Consider the following 13,522-nt stretch of genomic DNA (forward strand, 5'->3'; position numbering starts at 1 on the left):
AGCCTCCCCAGCTTTCTCACAAGCATACCCCGTCCTGTCCAGGCCCTGTCCCTGAAAGAAGCAGAGCTGAGCCTTCTGAGCGAGGAGCTCTCCAGGGCCAGGAGGGTGCTGGAGCGGGTACAGCAGGAGGCACAGAGCCAGCAGGAGCAAGCGCAGGTGAGCCCCACACAGCCCGGCCACGTGCACAGCCAAGCAGGTGCTAGCTGACCCCAGGGAGCCATCCCTCCTGCCTAGTCCCAGTGGCATGTCCCTCTCCATCCCCTCCCTTCCTGAGCCTCAGTTTCCCCCTGGTGCCTCCAGGGCTCCTGGTGGGAGGGGCACCCAATGGGCAGGAAAGGTCTGAGTGAACCAAAGCGGTTCTCCCTTAGCTTCAGGGCTGGCAGGGGCCAGAGAGGGGAGGCCTGGCCCAGCTGGGGGCCACCCATGAGCCAGCAGCAGCAAGTGGCTGAGCCCATGTGTGCACTGGAGCTGCTCATAGAAAAGCACAGCTGGGGACATGTGCACCAGCCTCGTGGAACTCACCACAGAGATCCTTCCAATGGAGAAACTGAACCTGAGGCAGCTGGGCCTGCACCCGAGGAAACTCTCAGCTGGAAAGACACCCACACTGAGTCCTGAGTGGAGCCAGGACAGAGGCGTCCACAGAGGAGCTAGCCCATTCCCCAGCAAACAGCTGCCCACCCTCAGTCAGTGAACAGAGGCTCTCCCATGCACGAAGGCTGCTGCAGGCAGCCAGTGGGGGTCACCTGGGACCCCTGAGTCCTCCCCTGGAGCCCAAGTCCAGAGGGCTGGGTGGGCAGCAGCAAATAGGGCACTGGGCAGGAGGGCTCTGGGGAGGAGGGATCTGGGGAGCAGGGCTTTGGGGAGGAGGGATCTGGGGAGGAGGACTCTGAGGCCTATGCCTCCAGCTCGTGGGCAAGGCTGGGCACCCACTGTTGTTGCTTGCAGAGCGCCAAGGCTTCAGCCCATCTGTGACATGGCACCAGGTCCCACATGGGAGACGAAGAGACTGGGCAGGGCTCCTAGGGAGTAGCCAAAGCCCAGTGATAGAACATGGATTGGGGCCTGGCTCACATGGGGGGTGGCCAGAGCCCAGCAATAGGACATAGATGGAGGAGCCACAGCAGGGCCTCCCAAGGTCCAGGGGACCTGAGGAGGGACTGTTTGTGTTGAGGTCGGGGCTGCTGTCCTGGGTGGCAGGGGCTGGCCCTGAACAGACACAAGTGCCAGGGTGCCCTGGGCAGGGAGGGAATGGGCTCAAGGCACCAGACGCAGCTCCTCTCCTTTCCAGGAACAGGTAGGATCGAAGGCGAGGCTGACTGCCGACCCCAGCTCTGACCCGCTCTCTGCCCTCTCTGGCCGCACACACCCCGTCAGCTGGGCCCACACCTGCCTCCTGCCTCTGTCCCAGCTCCCAGCATGTTCAGTGACGAGGCCGTTCATTCCCACACTTCTGGGCTCATTTTAAATTCGGGCAAACCTTTTCCTCCCTGTCCCTGGCAAGGAGGCAGGGTTGGACACCTACCTGACTGGCGTTGAATGTATGGCTCAGTGTGCAGTGAACAGAACACAGGCCACGGTGCCAGGCGCAGGAGGCAGGCCCCTTCTGTGCCCATTCTGAACGGGGGCGCTTCTCACTGGCTGCACAGAGGCATATGCAGGCCACCTGGTTGGGGGCTGGGGTGTCCAGGCAGCAGGGCCTTGGGGGACGCTTGGTGACTCGGAGCCAGGATGGAGGGCTTGTGCCCCATCCCCAGGGTGCTGTGCAGCAGGAGAGGGCACTGCAATGAGGAGGCGGCTACTGGGGTGTCACTTTGCCCCCTCCTGCCTGATGCCACGACCCAGATTCCTAGTCCCTCCAAGCAGGGCTGCCCAGAGGAGCGCCTGGCAGCCCAGGGGAGCCTTGCCCCTCACTCCGTGGAGCCCTGCCCTGCTCTGTTCCTGCCCCTGAGGCCTAGAGTGTTCCACGGAGCCCAGGAGGACCAAGCTTAGCATCAGGCCTGTGACCGTGCCCCTCCCTCCTCCTGACCACTGGCCCAGCAGCTCCCTCAGCTCCACCCGTGGGCAGGGACCCAGGAAGGCCCTCCTGGGGTCCTGGGAGCTGACGCCTGTGGCTCACAGAGAGGCCTCCTCTGGAGCCAGTGCTGGCTTCTGGAGCCTTCTCTTGAGCTGGCCCTGAGTCTCCCTGGGACTCGGGACCAGGCCTGCCAGCCAGCCGGCCTCCCTGGGGAGCTCGTTAAGGGTTCCTTTGCCACCTCGGCTCAGAAAATGGAAATTAAAACTGTTGAGAGCAGCGGGAGGAGAGGAATGCTGGCCAAGGAGCACCAGGCTCCAGATGACAGGAGAGCGTGTGCCCCCAGGCTGAGTCACCACTGCCGCCAGGCTCCCGGCCGCTGCCCTGTGCCTGAGGCCCTCACAGGGGTATCCTGCAGCCAGGGCAGCGCTGGGGCATGCTGAGGCACAGAGCCATGGCCTGGTCACCCAAAATGGCCCTTGTCAGTCCGGACAGACCACAGGGGGTTGTGGAGAATGAGGACAGGAGGCAGCAGCTCGGTTCCTTTCCCAGGAGAGGGGTCACAGGCTGCAGGAGCCCCCACCCTAGCAGAATCCAGGTGGACAGGAGGGGCTCCCGAGATCTGGCACAGGGGCAGCCATGTGGGCACCTGTGCCCCCGGGAACACTGAGCCAGCTCTGGAGGGAGCCATCCCCCACCAGCCACTCCCTGCTTCTGCCTGGAGGCTTGGTCCGGTGCCCTGAGCCCAGGGGTGTGGAACCTGAGCAGGGCAGGGCTCTGACTCTTCATGTTGGGGACACTGAGGCCCAGAAAGCTGAGACCCCCCTGAGCCCCGTCTGCCCTGCTGCTCTAACCTGGATAGGGGTGCAGAGGGGAGGGCCTTGCGAGGAAGCAGGGTGGTGTCCCAAGGGGCCTGGGGCTTGGGGTGAAGAAGGCGGCATTTGTCCATGAACAAGGGGCCATGGGGCGAGCCTGGGGCCTCCTGGCCCAAGGATCCCTACTGGCCACACTGCCCCAAGGCCCGAGAGGACACCTTGGGTGGTGTAGGCGACAGGGAGCCAACTCCAGCTGAGCTCAGTCCCAAATGGAGGGTAGAGCTGCCCAGTGTGTGGCGGTCCCTGCAGGGATGGGCCCTGCCCCAGGGCGCAGGCTGAGCTGAGCAGCTGCCTCCTGCTGTGTCCATGGGCACTTACACATCACAGCTGGCAGGGACCGTGGATGTCTCCTCATCCCAGCAGCCTGTCTGATAGTTTAGGAAACACCGGTTACCCGGGGCCTGCGTGATCAGCAGGGCCCAGCTCCCCCTCCCCAGCCACTGCAACACGTCCTGCTCCAGGGTCCAGGCCTTACCTCACCCTCCACTGCTGGGCCCGGCTCCCTGGTGCCACTGTGGGCTCCCTTCTCCCCGCAGGCCACCATCAGCTCCACAACCGAGGAGCTGAAGGCCCTCCAGGCCCAGTTTGAGGATGCCATCACGGCCCATCAGAGGGAGACCACGGCCCTACGCGACAGCCTCCGGGACCTAGCGGCCGAGCGGGGCGATGTGGACAGAGAGGTGAGGGGTGGGGCTGGGGGGCTCCTGGGGATGCCAGAGGAGAGAAGAAAGCAGGGCAGGTACCGAGAGAGTAGAGAGTGGGGGTGCCAGGAGGAAAGAGAGGCTGTACCACGGAGGAGGGCAGAGTCATCTCTGGGACTAGGAAGAGGCAAACAGCAACAGGGGCTGTGGGGCTAGGGGCCCTCATACCAGCCAATAAGCCAAGCCTGGGCTCTCAGAGCAGATGAAACGGTGCCTGGCCCAGGCCATTGGCTACAGGAAGCTGACACCGGTTTTCAGGGAAAAGAAGGCATCATTTCTAAGCCTCCTGAAGGGGTGAGTTTGACTTTGGGGTGCAAGTGGGTTTGGCTGAGTCAGGTGAACTTGGCTGAGTCAGGGTGCCAGCTGAGCGGGAGGGGAGCTTTCTGCAAGCTGCTGTGGGTCCCGATGCGGCTCCTGCTTGTCGTGGGAAGGTGCACAGCACACCTGCCAGCTCCCAGGGCACTGGTGGGGCACACCTGCTGCTGGGAAGGCCAGCATGTGAAAGGGTGGCCAGAGCCAAGCAGCCGAAGGCTCCGGGAGTCCAGACAGCCCCCTTGTTCCACACACAGTTAAGAAAGTGGGGTCAGGAACGGCCTGATTCTGGAGGCACTGGGGCAGCTGTCACCTCCCGAAGCCTTTCCGAGAGACAGGCATGACCTGGGGCAAAGGGGAATTCGGACCCTTGGCCAGGAGACCAATCACGCCATCCACTGAGAAATGGGGAGGCCCTTGACAAGCTGGGCTCTGTCCACATAGCGGGAGGCATGGACTTCATGGGTCTGGACACTAGGCTGGGGGAGGCTGGATTTAGGGCAGCAGAGGCAAGAAAAGAAGTGGGTTAGTGGAGATTTCCGGGTGGGCCTGGGCCTGGCCAAGGGCCCGAGGTTGACACAGAGGCCCCCAGGAGCCACGTGATGGTGACATGGGGTGGGGGGACAGTCTTGGGCAGGGGGCAAGAGTGGCCAGGGCTAGGCTGGCCTGGGCTCAGCAGGCAGGCAGATTGGAGAGGCGTTTCTGAGGGGGGTTGGCAGGATATAGGGACGCCTGTGTGTGGCAAGGGCAGGAGGGCACACGGATCTGGGCTGGAAGAGGGGAGGGTCAGCTGGAGCCCCAGCGGGGCCCATGGGGACGGGGCGGCCTCGCACACTCCCTGGGCTGCTTGCCAAGGCTGGGGGCTGTGCAGCTGACCTGGTGCTGGCGCACACCACACCCCAGAGGCTGGGCCGCCAGGCAGGGGAGAGTGAGGAGAGGGGCTCAGCCCTCCCCAAGCACCCCCGAGAGGCAGGCTGAGAGAGGAAGAGAACATGATTTAACATGACCGGCTGTTTACATTGGCCCCAAGGAGAAAGGTCTCCTTTCAACAGATTTCAAAGTCAGGCCGGGTCAGCGACCACACGGGGAAGCAAAATGAGATTTCAAAACTAAGGGCAGCAGGGGGAGGGGGAGGGGGAGGGAGAGGTGTGGAGGGAGTGGGGGTGCATTGGTTCTGCCGGCCTCAAGGAAGGGAGTGCAGGCCTCATGGGAAGGTCAGGCTCTCAGAGGAGCAGCCCCCGGAAGGAAGTGGGGGCTCCCAGAACAGAGCAGGGTGCCCAGAAAGGGAGTGGGGGCCAAAAGGTGAGGATGGCTGAGGGGGACAAGAGGAACCATCACAGAGAAAAGCAAGCAGAGCCCGTCCAGGCGCCAGGCTGGCCCAGGGTCACCATGGAAACCATAACATTTTTCACAACCTTTAAACTGGAGGAACTTCCAGGCTCTCAGACCCTGCCTGAGGTCCACACATGTGTGCACACATGCATACACATCATCCACACAGCGAGACCACACGCACCTGTGTACACTCAACACTCAGAGTGGTGCACGCATGCTGAATGCACACATGCCCCACGCACTCACACTCACACAATTCACGCTGGAATCACATATGGACACCACACAGTGCACACAGGCGTGCACAGAAACGTGCACCAAGTACACACACGCATGTGTGCACTCATATGCACACACCTAGTGCATGCACAGGCATACAGACTTGCACACACATGCATGCACACACACGTATGCACACCACGGACAGAGTGGACACCTGCACCGGCTCAAACACACACACACTCATCACACACACACACTCACGCACTCACACACACTCACACACACATGCACACACACACATAGTGCACACACAGGCATACAGATGAGCACACACATGCACGCACACACATATGCACACCATGGACAGAGTGGACACCTGCACCAGCTCTCACACACACACTCTCTCACACACTCATCACCCACACTCACACACACATGCACACACATACACTCACACACACATGCACACACATACACTCACACACACTCATCACACAGACTCACACACGTGCACACACATACACACACTCATCACACACGCACACTCACACACACATACACACACTCATCACACACATGCGCACACACACACACACTCATCACCCACACATGCACACACACACACTCATCACACACTCACACACACATGCACACATACACACACACTCATCACACACATACACACACATACACACATCACACACACACACTCACACACACATGCACACACATACACACACATCACACACACAGACTCTCACACACATGCACGCACACATACACACACTCATCACACACATGCACACTCACTCACACACATACACACACACTCATCACACACATGCACACTCACACACACATACACACACTCATCACACACACATGCACACACACATACACACACATCACACACACACACACAGACTCTCACACACACCCTCATCACACATGCACTCACACACACGCACACTCATGCACACGCACACTCACACACATGCACACTCACACACACCCTCCCCTGCTGTCCCTCCACAGCCCTCCTCCCCTGCAGAGCTCTGGAGCTGCCTCCCTGCAGGAGATTTTTAAAAGAGGCTGTTTATACAATTTCTAGCAACGAAATAATTATTATAATCACATTAAGTGATTTGGCTGTAAAATTCCTGTAAAAGGGATGGCTGTTCTCATGAGGCAGAGGGAGCGGGTGGGGTGGGGGTGGGGTGGGGGCGGCCCTCCTCCTGCATTTGTTTTGCTTGTTTTCATCTCCCCTGCCCTGGGAAATGAAAACAGTTTCTTTTATGATGCATGGGCCCTTGTGCTGGTCCTTGACCTTCTGGGCGGGTTTCTGCTGAGCTCGGCGGAAAATGCTCCGCACGGTCACGGCTCCCACGTGTGGGGGTGGAGGGGAGCAGAGGGGAGGCTCCGGCCCTTCCCAAAAACAGAACAACAATAACAGCGGCAGCCTCGGGAGCCAGGCCGGCCGGGGGCCTGGACAATATCCCGTGAAAACAGCCAGAAAGAGGGGTTTGCTTCTGGCCAGCCAGCGCCCTGCCGTCCGGAGTCTTTGTGGCTTCCACCTCTGGACACGCCCCACCGGCTCCCTCCGTCTCCTCCTCCAGGACACACGAGAGCCGGAATGGAGCCCTCTCCAGGGTTTCTGGCCAGGCCCAGAGCTCAGACCTGGGAGGCAGGAGACTGGGCGCCAGGGCCAAACCCCAGCAAGTCCCCACCCCAGAGCGTAGGTGCCGGGGAGGGCCTTCCTGCCAGGCTGCCACTGTCCTCCAGACCCCACCCCTGGGTTCTCCTGGGCACCGTGAGATGCCTGGTATCCAGAGCGGGGAACCAACACCCTCCTCCCACTGCCCCCCCATCGCCAGGGACCCTCCTCCCACTGCCTCCCATGTCAACGGGGGAAGGAGGGCTGAGGGAGTGGGTGAGCCCCACTGTGGCGGGGTCACTGTGGCGGGGTCAGTGCCCAGCCTGCCTGCCGAGGTGCTGCCCACACTAGGACAGGCAGAGGCCTGGGCACCACACTGTCACCTAAGGAGAGGACTAGATGTGGGGGGTGGGAGGTGGGAAGGGCCCTGGGTGGTGACAGTGAGGACACGTGTGCTGAGCCACATCCCAGGTAGGCTTTGCTTACCGGGGGTCCAGGGAGGCCATGGGGCGGGGCCGGGTCCGGGGGGTCAAGGTGGGGTCCTCTGGGCTCTTGGGCTGGCCCTGCCCCAGCTGGCGGAAGCTGCCCTTCAGTCTCTGCAGCAGCAGGGATTGGTGGCTCCATGGGGTGAGCAAAGCGCATGGGGACCAAGTTGGGCAGGGCCCCTGTGCCTGCCACACCAGTGTCAGAGGCCACAGGCCCCTGTGGCTATCCCTGGAGCAGCGGTCCCCAGCTGGCCTCTAGAGCTGCATGCTCCTCCCCAGGCTGAAAGGCTTCGGGCACAGCTGACCATGGCCCAGGAGGGACTGGCTGCACTGCGCCAGGAGCTGCAGAGCATCGAGGAGAGCCAGGAGGGGCTGCGCAGGGAGGCCCGGGAGGCCCGCCAGGCACTGAGCGACGAGGCCCGCGAGAAGGACGTACTGTTGCTTTTCAACAGCGATCTGCGAGCCACCATCTGCAGGGCCGAGCAGGAGAAGGCCAGGTATGGCGGCCACCCAGGAGCAGCTGGGGGTGCCCTGCAGCCTGCTGCCCACCCAGGCCATAGGGAGGACGGGGCAAGGGGGTTAAGCAGGGGCGTCCTGCTGATTCGGGCTCCACTGATGGTGGGGTAGACGTGCCAAGCAGGCCTCCCGCTGCCCAGTCCAAGAGGTCTGCAATGCTGGCCAGTGCGAGGGATGTCTGGGGACACAGACACACCTGTCCCTGCCCACAGGGAGTTCCCATCCAACAGGCAAGATAGGTCACAGGTGGCCTCCAGGAGGTGGTGCAGAGCTGGGGAGCAGAGGGAGGCCAAGGGCCTGGCTGGGGCTCCAGAAAGGCCCCTGTGGGGCAGCTGGGTGGGACAGCACAGCCCTCACAGCAGGTGGCAGAGGTGACAGCCTGGGCTGGATACTGAGTGTGAGGGAGAGGGGGAGACAGGGAGGGATGAGGTGAGGAGGCGCTGAAGAGGTGGATAGTGGACAGGGGCCATGCGACCGGGCACTGGGACCTGGGTGGACATAAGTCCGAAAGGTGACAGGGAGCCCTGCAGAGGCTGAGTTTGAAGACACTGTGGAGAGAAGACTGGGGACAGTGTCTCACTAGGGGAGACAGAGACCTGCTGGGCAGCTGTGCTGGCTCCCCCAGGAGTTGCGGGGACCCCAGCCTGTGGCACCCTCGTCAGTTTTAAGCGGTCCAAGGAGGAGAAGGAGCAGAAGCTGCTCATCCTGGAGGAGGCCCGGGCGGCATTGCAGCAGGAGGCCAGTGCACTGCGGGCCCGCCTGTGGGAGCTGGAGCAGGAGCGGGGGGACGCCCGTCAGGAGCTCCAGGAGCTCCACAGACAGGTAGGGTGGCAGGGAAGGGTCAACATCCAACCAGGCACCCTCCCGCCTGGTGGGTCCCACCTCCTCCCAGGGCACCCTCTGGCTGCAGTGCAGGAGCCCCCAGACCTGGCCTTGCTGCCGCCTTTGAACGGCTCTATCCCCAGACTTCGGGCCATGCCCTGCTCAGGCTCACGGTGTCCCTGGTTGGGTCTGTGCCCATGGGGCGCAGATGACAAGACTGGAGAAGGCAAAACCAGGAATGCTCTAGCAAGGAGAAGGGAGCCATGCACAGCAGCACACGGAAGTATCCTACATGTAACACCTTCCGGAGGCGCTCGGGAACTCAGGCAGGCTAGAGGGGAGGCCTGGCCTCTGCAGGGCAGGGTGCTGGCTTCCCCAAGGCCTGGCTCCCTCCCATCATGGCAGCCTCGGGGCAGTTGGCTCCGGTGCACCCCAGACACTGCCCACACTCCCTAATCAGTGCCCACCCTGCCCCACCTGAGCCTCCTCCTTGTCCCAGGTCCTCCAAGAAGGTCCCAGGTAGGTGTCTGCGGAGTGGCTGAGGGTGACAACTCCCAGGGCAAGGCCCTTTGGGAACACCTCAGCCCAAGACTCCCTGACTGTGGCCAGCTGCCCTCAAGGGACGTATGAGCAGAGGCAGGAGGCAGGGAGGCTGCCTGGCTTCCAGCACAGAGACCGGTGACCCTGTCCACGCGGCCCCACGCTCCCAGGTGAGGACGCTAAAGGCTGAGAACCAGAGGAGGAGTGGAGAGGCCCATGAGCTGCAGGTGCAATGCTCGCAGGAGGTGCTGGAGCTGCGGAGACAGGCAGCCAAGGCGGAGGCCAAGCGCGAGGGTGCCCAGAAGGAGGTGGGAGGGCTGCCTGTGCTCAGAAGGGAAGGAGCTGGGTGTCGGGGAGCAGAGGGAGAAGGCCCACCCCACTTCCTCACTGTCTCCCATGGGCGCACCCCAACATCCCTCCTACAGGTCCTGGGGCTGCAGAGGAAGTTGGCAGAGGTGGAGGCCGCAAGGGAGGCCCATGGACAGCGGCTCCAGGAGCACCTCCATGAGAGCCGGGGGGCTGAGCAGACCCTCCGAGCAGAGCTGCATCGTGTCACCAGGAAGCTGCAGGAAGCCAGCGGTGTGACTGATGCTCTCCAGGCTCGCCTGGACCAGGCCTGTCACCGAATCCACAGCCTGGAGCAGGAGCTAGCCCAGGCTGAGGGTGCGAGGCGGGACACGGAGGCCCAGCTGGGCCGGCTGTGCTCCACACTCCGCCGTGGCCTGGGGCTCTGGAGACAGAGCCTGTGGGTCTCCCCGGAGCAGCCTGGTTCCCCCACCAAAGGTCAGAGTCCTCAGTGGAGACAGGCGGCCCCTGTCCCAGCTCAGTCCCTGGCCTGGGCACCTCTCTTTCAGGCCTCGCAACTCACACAGTGAGGGACTTGGACAGGCAATTGTAGGAGCCTGCGACTGGCTCCCCAAGCTCCCATGGCTGGGGCAGCAGAGAGGAAGGGGGAAGGGCGAGTGGCTGTCACTGTGTTCCTGCCCACACTCCCTCCGCTGTCACCTCCCACAGGCTCCGACAGCTCCCAGGCTCTCCCTGGGCACCAGGGTGCTAGCCCCCCAGCTAGGCCCCACTCGCCCCTCCGATGGCCCTCGCCCACACCTGGAGGCCGCAGCTCAGAGCTTGTGGATGTGGCCACTGTGCAGGACGTCTTGCGGGACTTTGTGCAGAAGCTCCGGGAAGCCCAGCGGGAGCGGGTAATGGGGGCTGGGGTCCTCCCACCCACGGCAGCACCCCCTGGGGTTCTCTGGGAAGAATACCTGCTGTCCACCCATCCGCACGTCCCTGGGTCTCAGGGTCAGTGTCCAGGCTATCCTGTTTGTTGTGCTAAACACCAGTACCACCACGGTCCCCAAACCCAAGTGCCTCGGGTGGCTGGGGGCTGCCCCCTTCCTCAGACCAGCCTGAAAAGCCCCTGGAGCCAGGCCCTGCTGCGACACCCACCAGGGCCCAGGGCAGGGCATTCTGCAGCTCATGCCACCCCCGAAGAGCTGCCAGGGCAAGTGCAGGACAGAGCCAGCTCCCCTCAAGGCTCCCGAAGACCCCTCCGGTGGGGCCAAGCTCCCCAGGGGCTGCTCCTGGCTTCAGGGCTCCCACAGAACCACCCGTGTGCGGCCCCCTCCCAACTCGCTGGCTGACAGTGGGCAGGGGACTCCAGTGGGCAGGACTGTGGGAAAAACAGAGGCAGGCCCTGAGCCCTGGCCGGGGTCCTCCGTGCACACTCGTTCCCTTCGGGCCCACTTTCCCACCGCTGCCAGCCCCAGGGGGCAGGGTCCTGTCTGCACTCAGCCCCAAGTCCTGCCAGGGCAGCCCCTGCTGGTCCCCCTGACCACAGGCTGTGGCTACCACCTGCCAGCTTTCCCACACTACACCTGTGCTTGAAACCTGGACCCTTCAGGCCCAGCCCCAGTGGGCACCTCCACCTCCCCAGGCCTGCGGGTCAGCTCAGCTTCCCTGTGTGACCACCTTCGCCACACCTTCCCTGAGCCCACGACCCGCCCCACCCACTGCCCTGCCCTACACACCCACAGGCTAGACTGTGAGCGGCCCCAGCTGGCCCCGACCCTCTAGCAGATACCTCGGCCCTCCACCCGCCCGCTGGGCTGTCCCCACTGACCTCAGTCCTTCTGCCCAGGACGACTCCCGTGTCCAGATGGCCACCCTGAGCAGCCGGCTGAGCGAGGCGGAGTGCAGGTGTGCCCGGGCCCAGAGCCGTGTGGGGCAGCTACAGAAAGCCCTGGCTGAGGCGGAGGAAGGTGACCACCCTTGCCCTGCCCCGCCCCCCCGGGAGTGGCTGTGAGGGTGGCACCGCCATGTCCCCACTGCTGCCAGCTCTAAGCTTTCAGCCCCTGGGCGGGAAGGGAGCCTGGGGACAACACCCAAACCACCAGGCCCGGCGAGGCTGGGCCAGTGCTTGGCATCGGAGTTCTCACCAGTGACTTCCCCAGAACAGAGGATGACGTCCACAGGCCCCTCAGGGCCCTCCCGATCTGGCCCCCAGCATCCTCTGCACCCCTGCCCCACCCTGGCCTCCTGCAATTCCCACCGGGGGCCTTTGCCTGGGCTATGCCCTCTGCCTGGCACCCTCTCCCCCAGACAGCCATGAGGCTCTCCCTGGACAGGCCCTGCCCCTTGTCACCCCCTCAGAGAGGCCCCTTCCTTCTGCCCCCCACTGCCTCACACACACGAGTTTCTCTGCTTATTGCCCCCTCAATTAATGGAAAGAGGCAGGAGGGAAGGATGGGTGGGGAGGAGGTCCAGAGTCCAGACACAGGAAGCCGGGACCCTGGGACTGCCCCAGGACCCTTGAGCTGTGAGGATGGACCTGCACCCCACGTGGGAGCCAGTCACTCAAGTCCACAGAGCTTCGCATGGCCTGCCTGTGACCCGGGAGAAGCGTGGGAGCCCCTCGAGCCACCCTGCTTGCCCCACAGGCCGGCGCCGGGTGGAGGGTGCTCTGAGCAGCGCCCGGGCAGCGCGTGCCCTGCAGAAGGAGGCGCTCCGCAGGCTGGAGATGGAGCACCTGGCGAGTGTGCGTGCAGCAGGCCAGGAGAAGCGGCGGCTGCAGGTGGGGCAGGTGGCAGGGTGGGTCCCAGGTGGGGCACAAACCAAGGCCTCTTGGTCACCCTCACACCCTGCAGGGAATTCCACAGAGTCGGGAGGTGGGAGAGAGGGGTCTGCAAGGGCTTCTTTGGGTGTTCAGGGCTGGAGCCAGTGGGCCAGGCCAGTGGGGCCCTGGGGCAGAGGTGCAGCTGGGTTGTGGCAGGCGGCTTTGGGGTCATCGGGACTGGAGCTGTCCTTAGCAGAGCTGTCTTTAAAGTGGTTCTAGCCCTTGTTTTACAGATTAGGAAAGCTGAGGACTTGGCCCTGGGAGTGCAGTGCCCCAAGTCCAGGCCCTTCCTTCTTGCTGAGGCCACATTGGCAGGCATAGGGGTGGCCCCGGCCCAACCTTGGGGCTCTTTATAGGGTCACATGTCCTGCTCCAAGACCACTTTTCATTCTGTGTCACTCAGACACAGAAGGGGTCTCTCAGGAAGGGCTGAAGTCAATATCCCTACACGCCAGGCTTTGTGCTGGGGAGGTGGCCGCTGGGTCTGAGGTTTTCAGGTGAGGAGCCTGGGCCTGGAAATGGAATGGCCAGGCCGGAGTGGATGGAGGCCTGGCCCAGGCCTTGGTTCTCAGTGCTGGTGAGGAGCCCCAGGCCCAGCCCAGCTCCATGGGTCCAAGCAGCCCCTGGGGTATCCTGAGATTCTCTTGTCAGGACTGGGCCAGGGGACAGCTGTTCCGCTCCAGAGCGCTCCCTTGCAGGCCCCAGCGGCCAGGGAACAGCGTGTCTGGCTGAGGTTCCCCAGGGCAACTGCCCCCAGGCGTCCCCCAACCCATTCTGGAAAGAGGGAGCCAGCACAGTGCAGAGCGGACAGGGCAAGAGATTGGGGAGCCACTCCTCTCCAAGTGTCCCTCCAATGAGGGAGGCCTGGGTGAGCTATCAGGAGGGACAGCCTTGCAGGTTGGCAGAAGGGCCCCAAGGGCAGCCAGCCAGGCCT

General features: G+C 63.2%; 1 protein-coding gene across 2 annotated transcripts in view; it reads left to right on the forward strand.

The window, feature by feature from the left end:
* Positions 1–13,522, forward strand: part of CROCC2 (ciliary rootlet coiled-coil, rootletin family member 2) — an 85,834-nt gene that overhangs the window by 54,288 nt on the left and 18,024 nt on the right. The window contains exons 19-27 of one of the 2 annotated variants that reach the window (XM_038000605.2): positions 43–156; positions 3,426–3,569; positions 7,878–8,095; positions 8,777–8,936; positions 9,647–9,784; positions 9,902–10,259; positions 10,491–10,675; positions 11,614–11,734; positions 12,413–12,546. In XM_038000605.2, the coding sequence (XP_037856533.2) occupies positions 43–156; positions 3,426–3,569; positions 7,878–8,095; positions 8,777–8,936; positions 9,647–9,784; positions 9,902–10,259; positions 10,491–10,675; positions 11,614–11,734; positions 12,413–12,546 (1,572 nt within the window). Of the gene's footprint in view, positions 1–42; positions 157–3,425; positions 3,570–7,877; positions 8,096–8,776; positions 8,937–9,646; positions 10,260–10,490; positions 10,676–11,613; positions 11,735–12,412; positions 12,547–13,522 lie in introns of both variants that reach the window. The other variant, XM_038000604.2, reaches the window with a different exon arrangement.

Source organism: Chlorocebus sabaeus, chromosome 10, assembly GCF_047675955.1.
Source record: "Chlorocebus sabaeus isolate Y175 chromosome 10, mChlSab1.0.hap1, whole genome shotgun sequence".
Taxonomy (NCBI): Eukaryota; Metazoa; Chordata; class Mammalia; order Primates; family Cercopithecidae; genus Chlorocebus; species Chlorocebus sabaeus.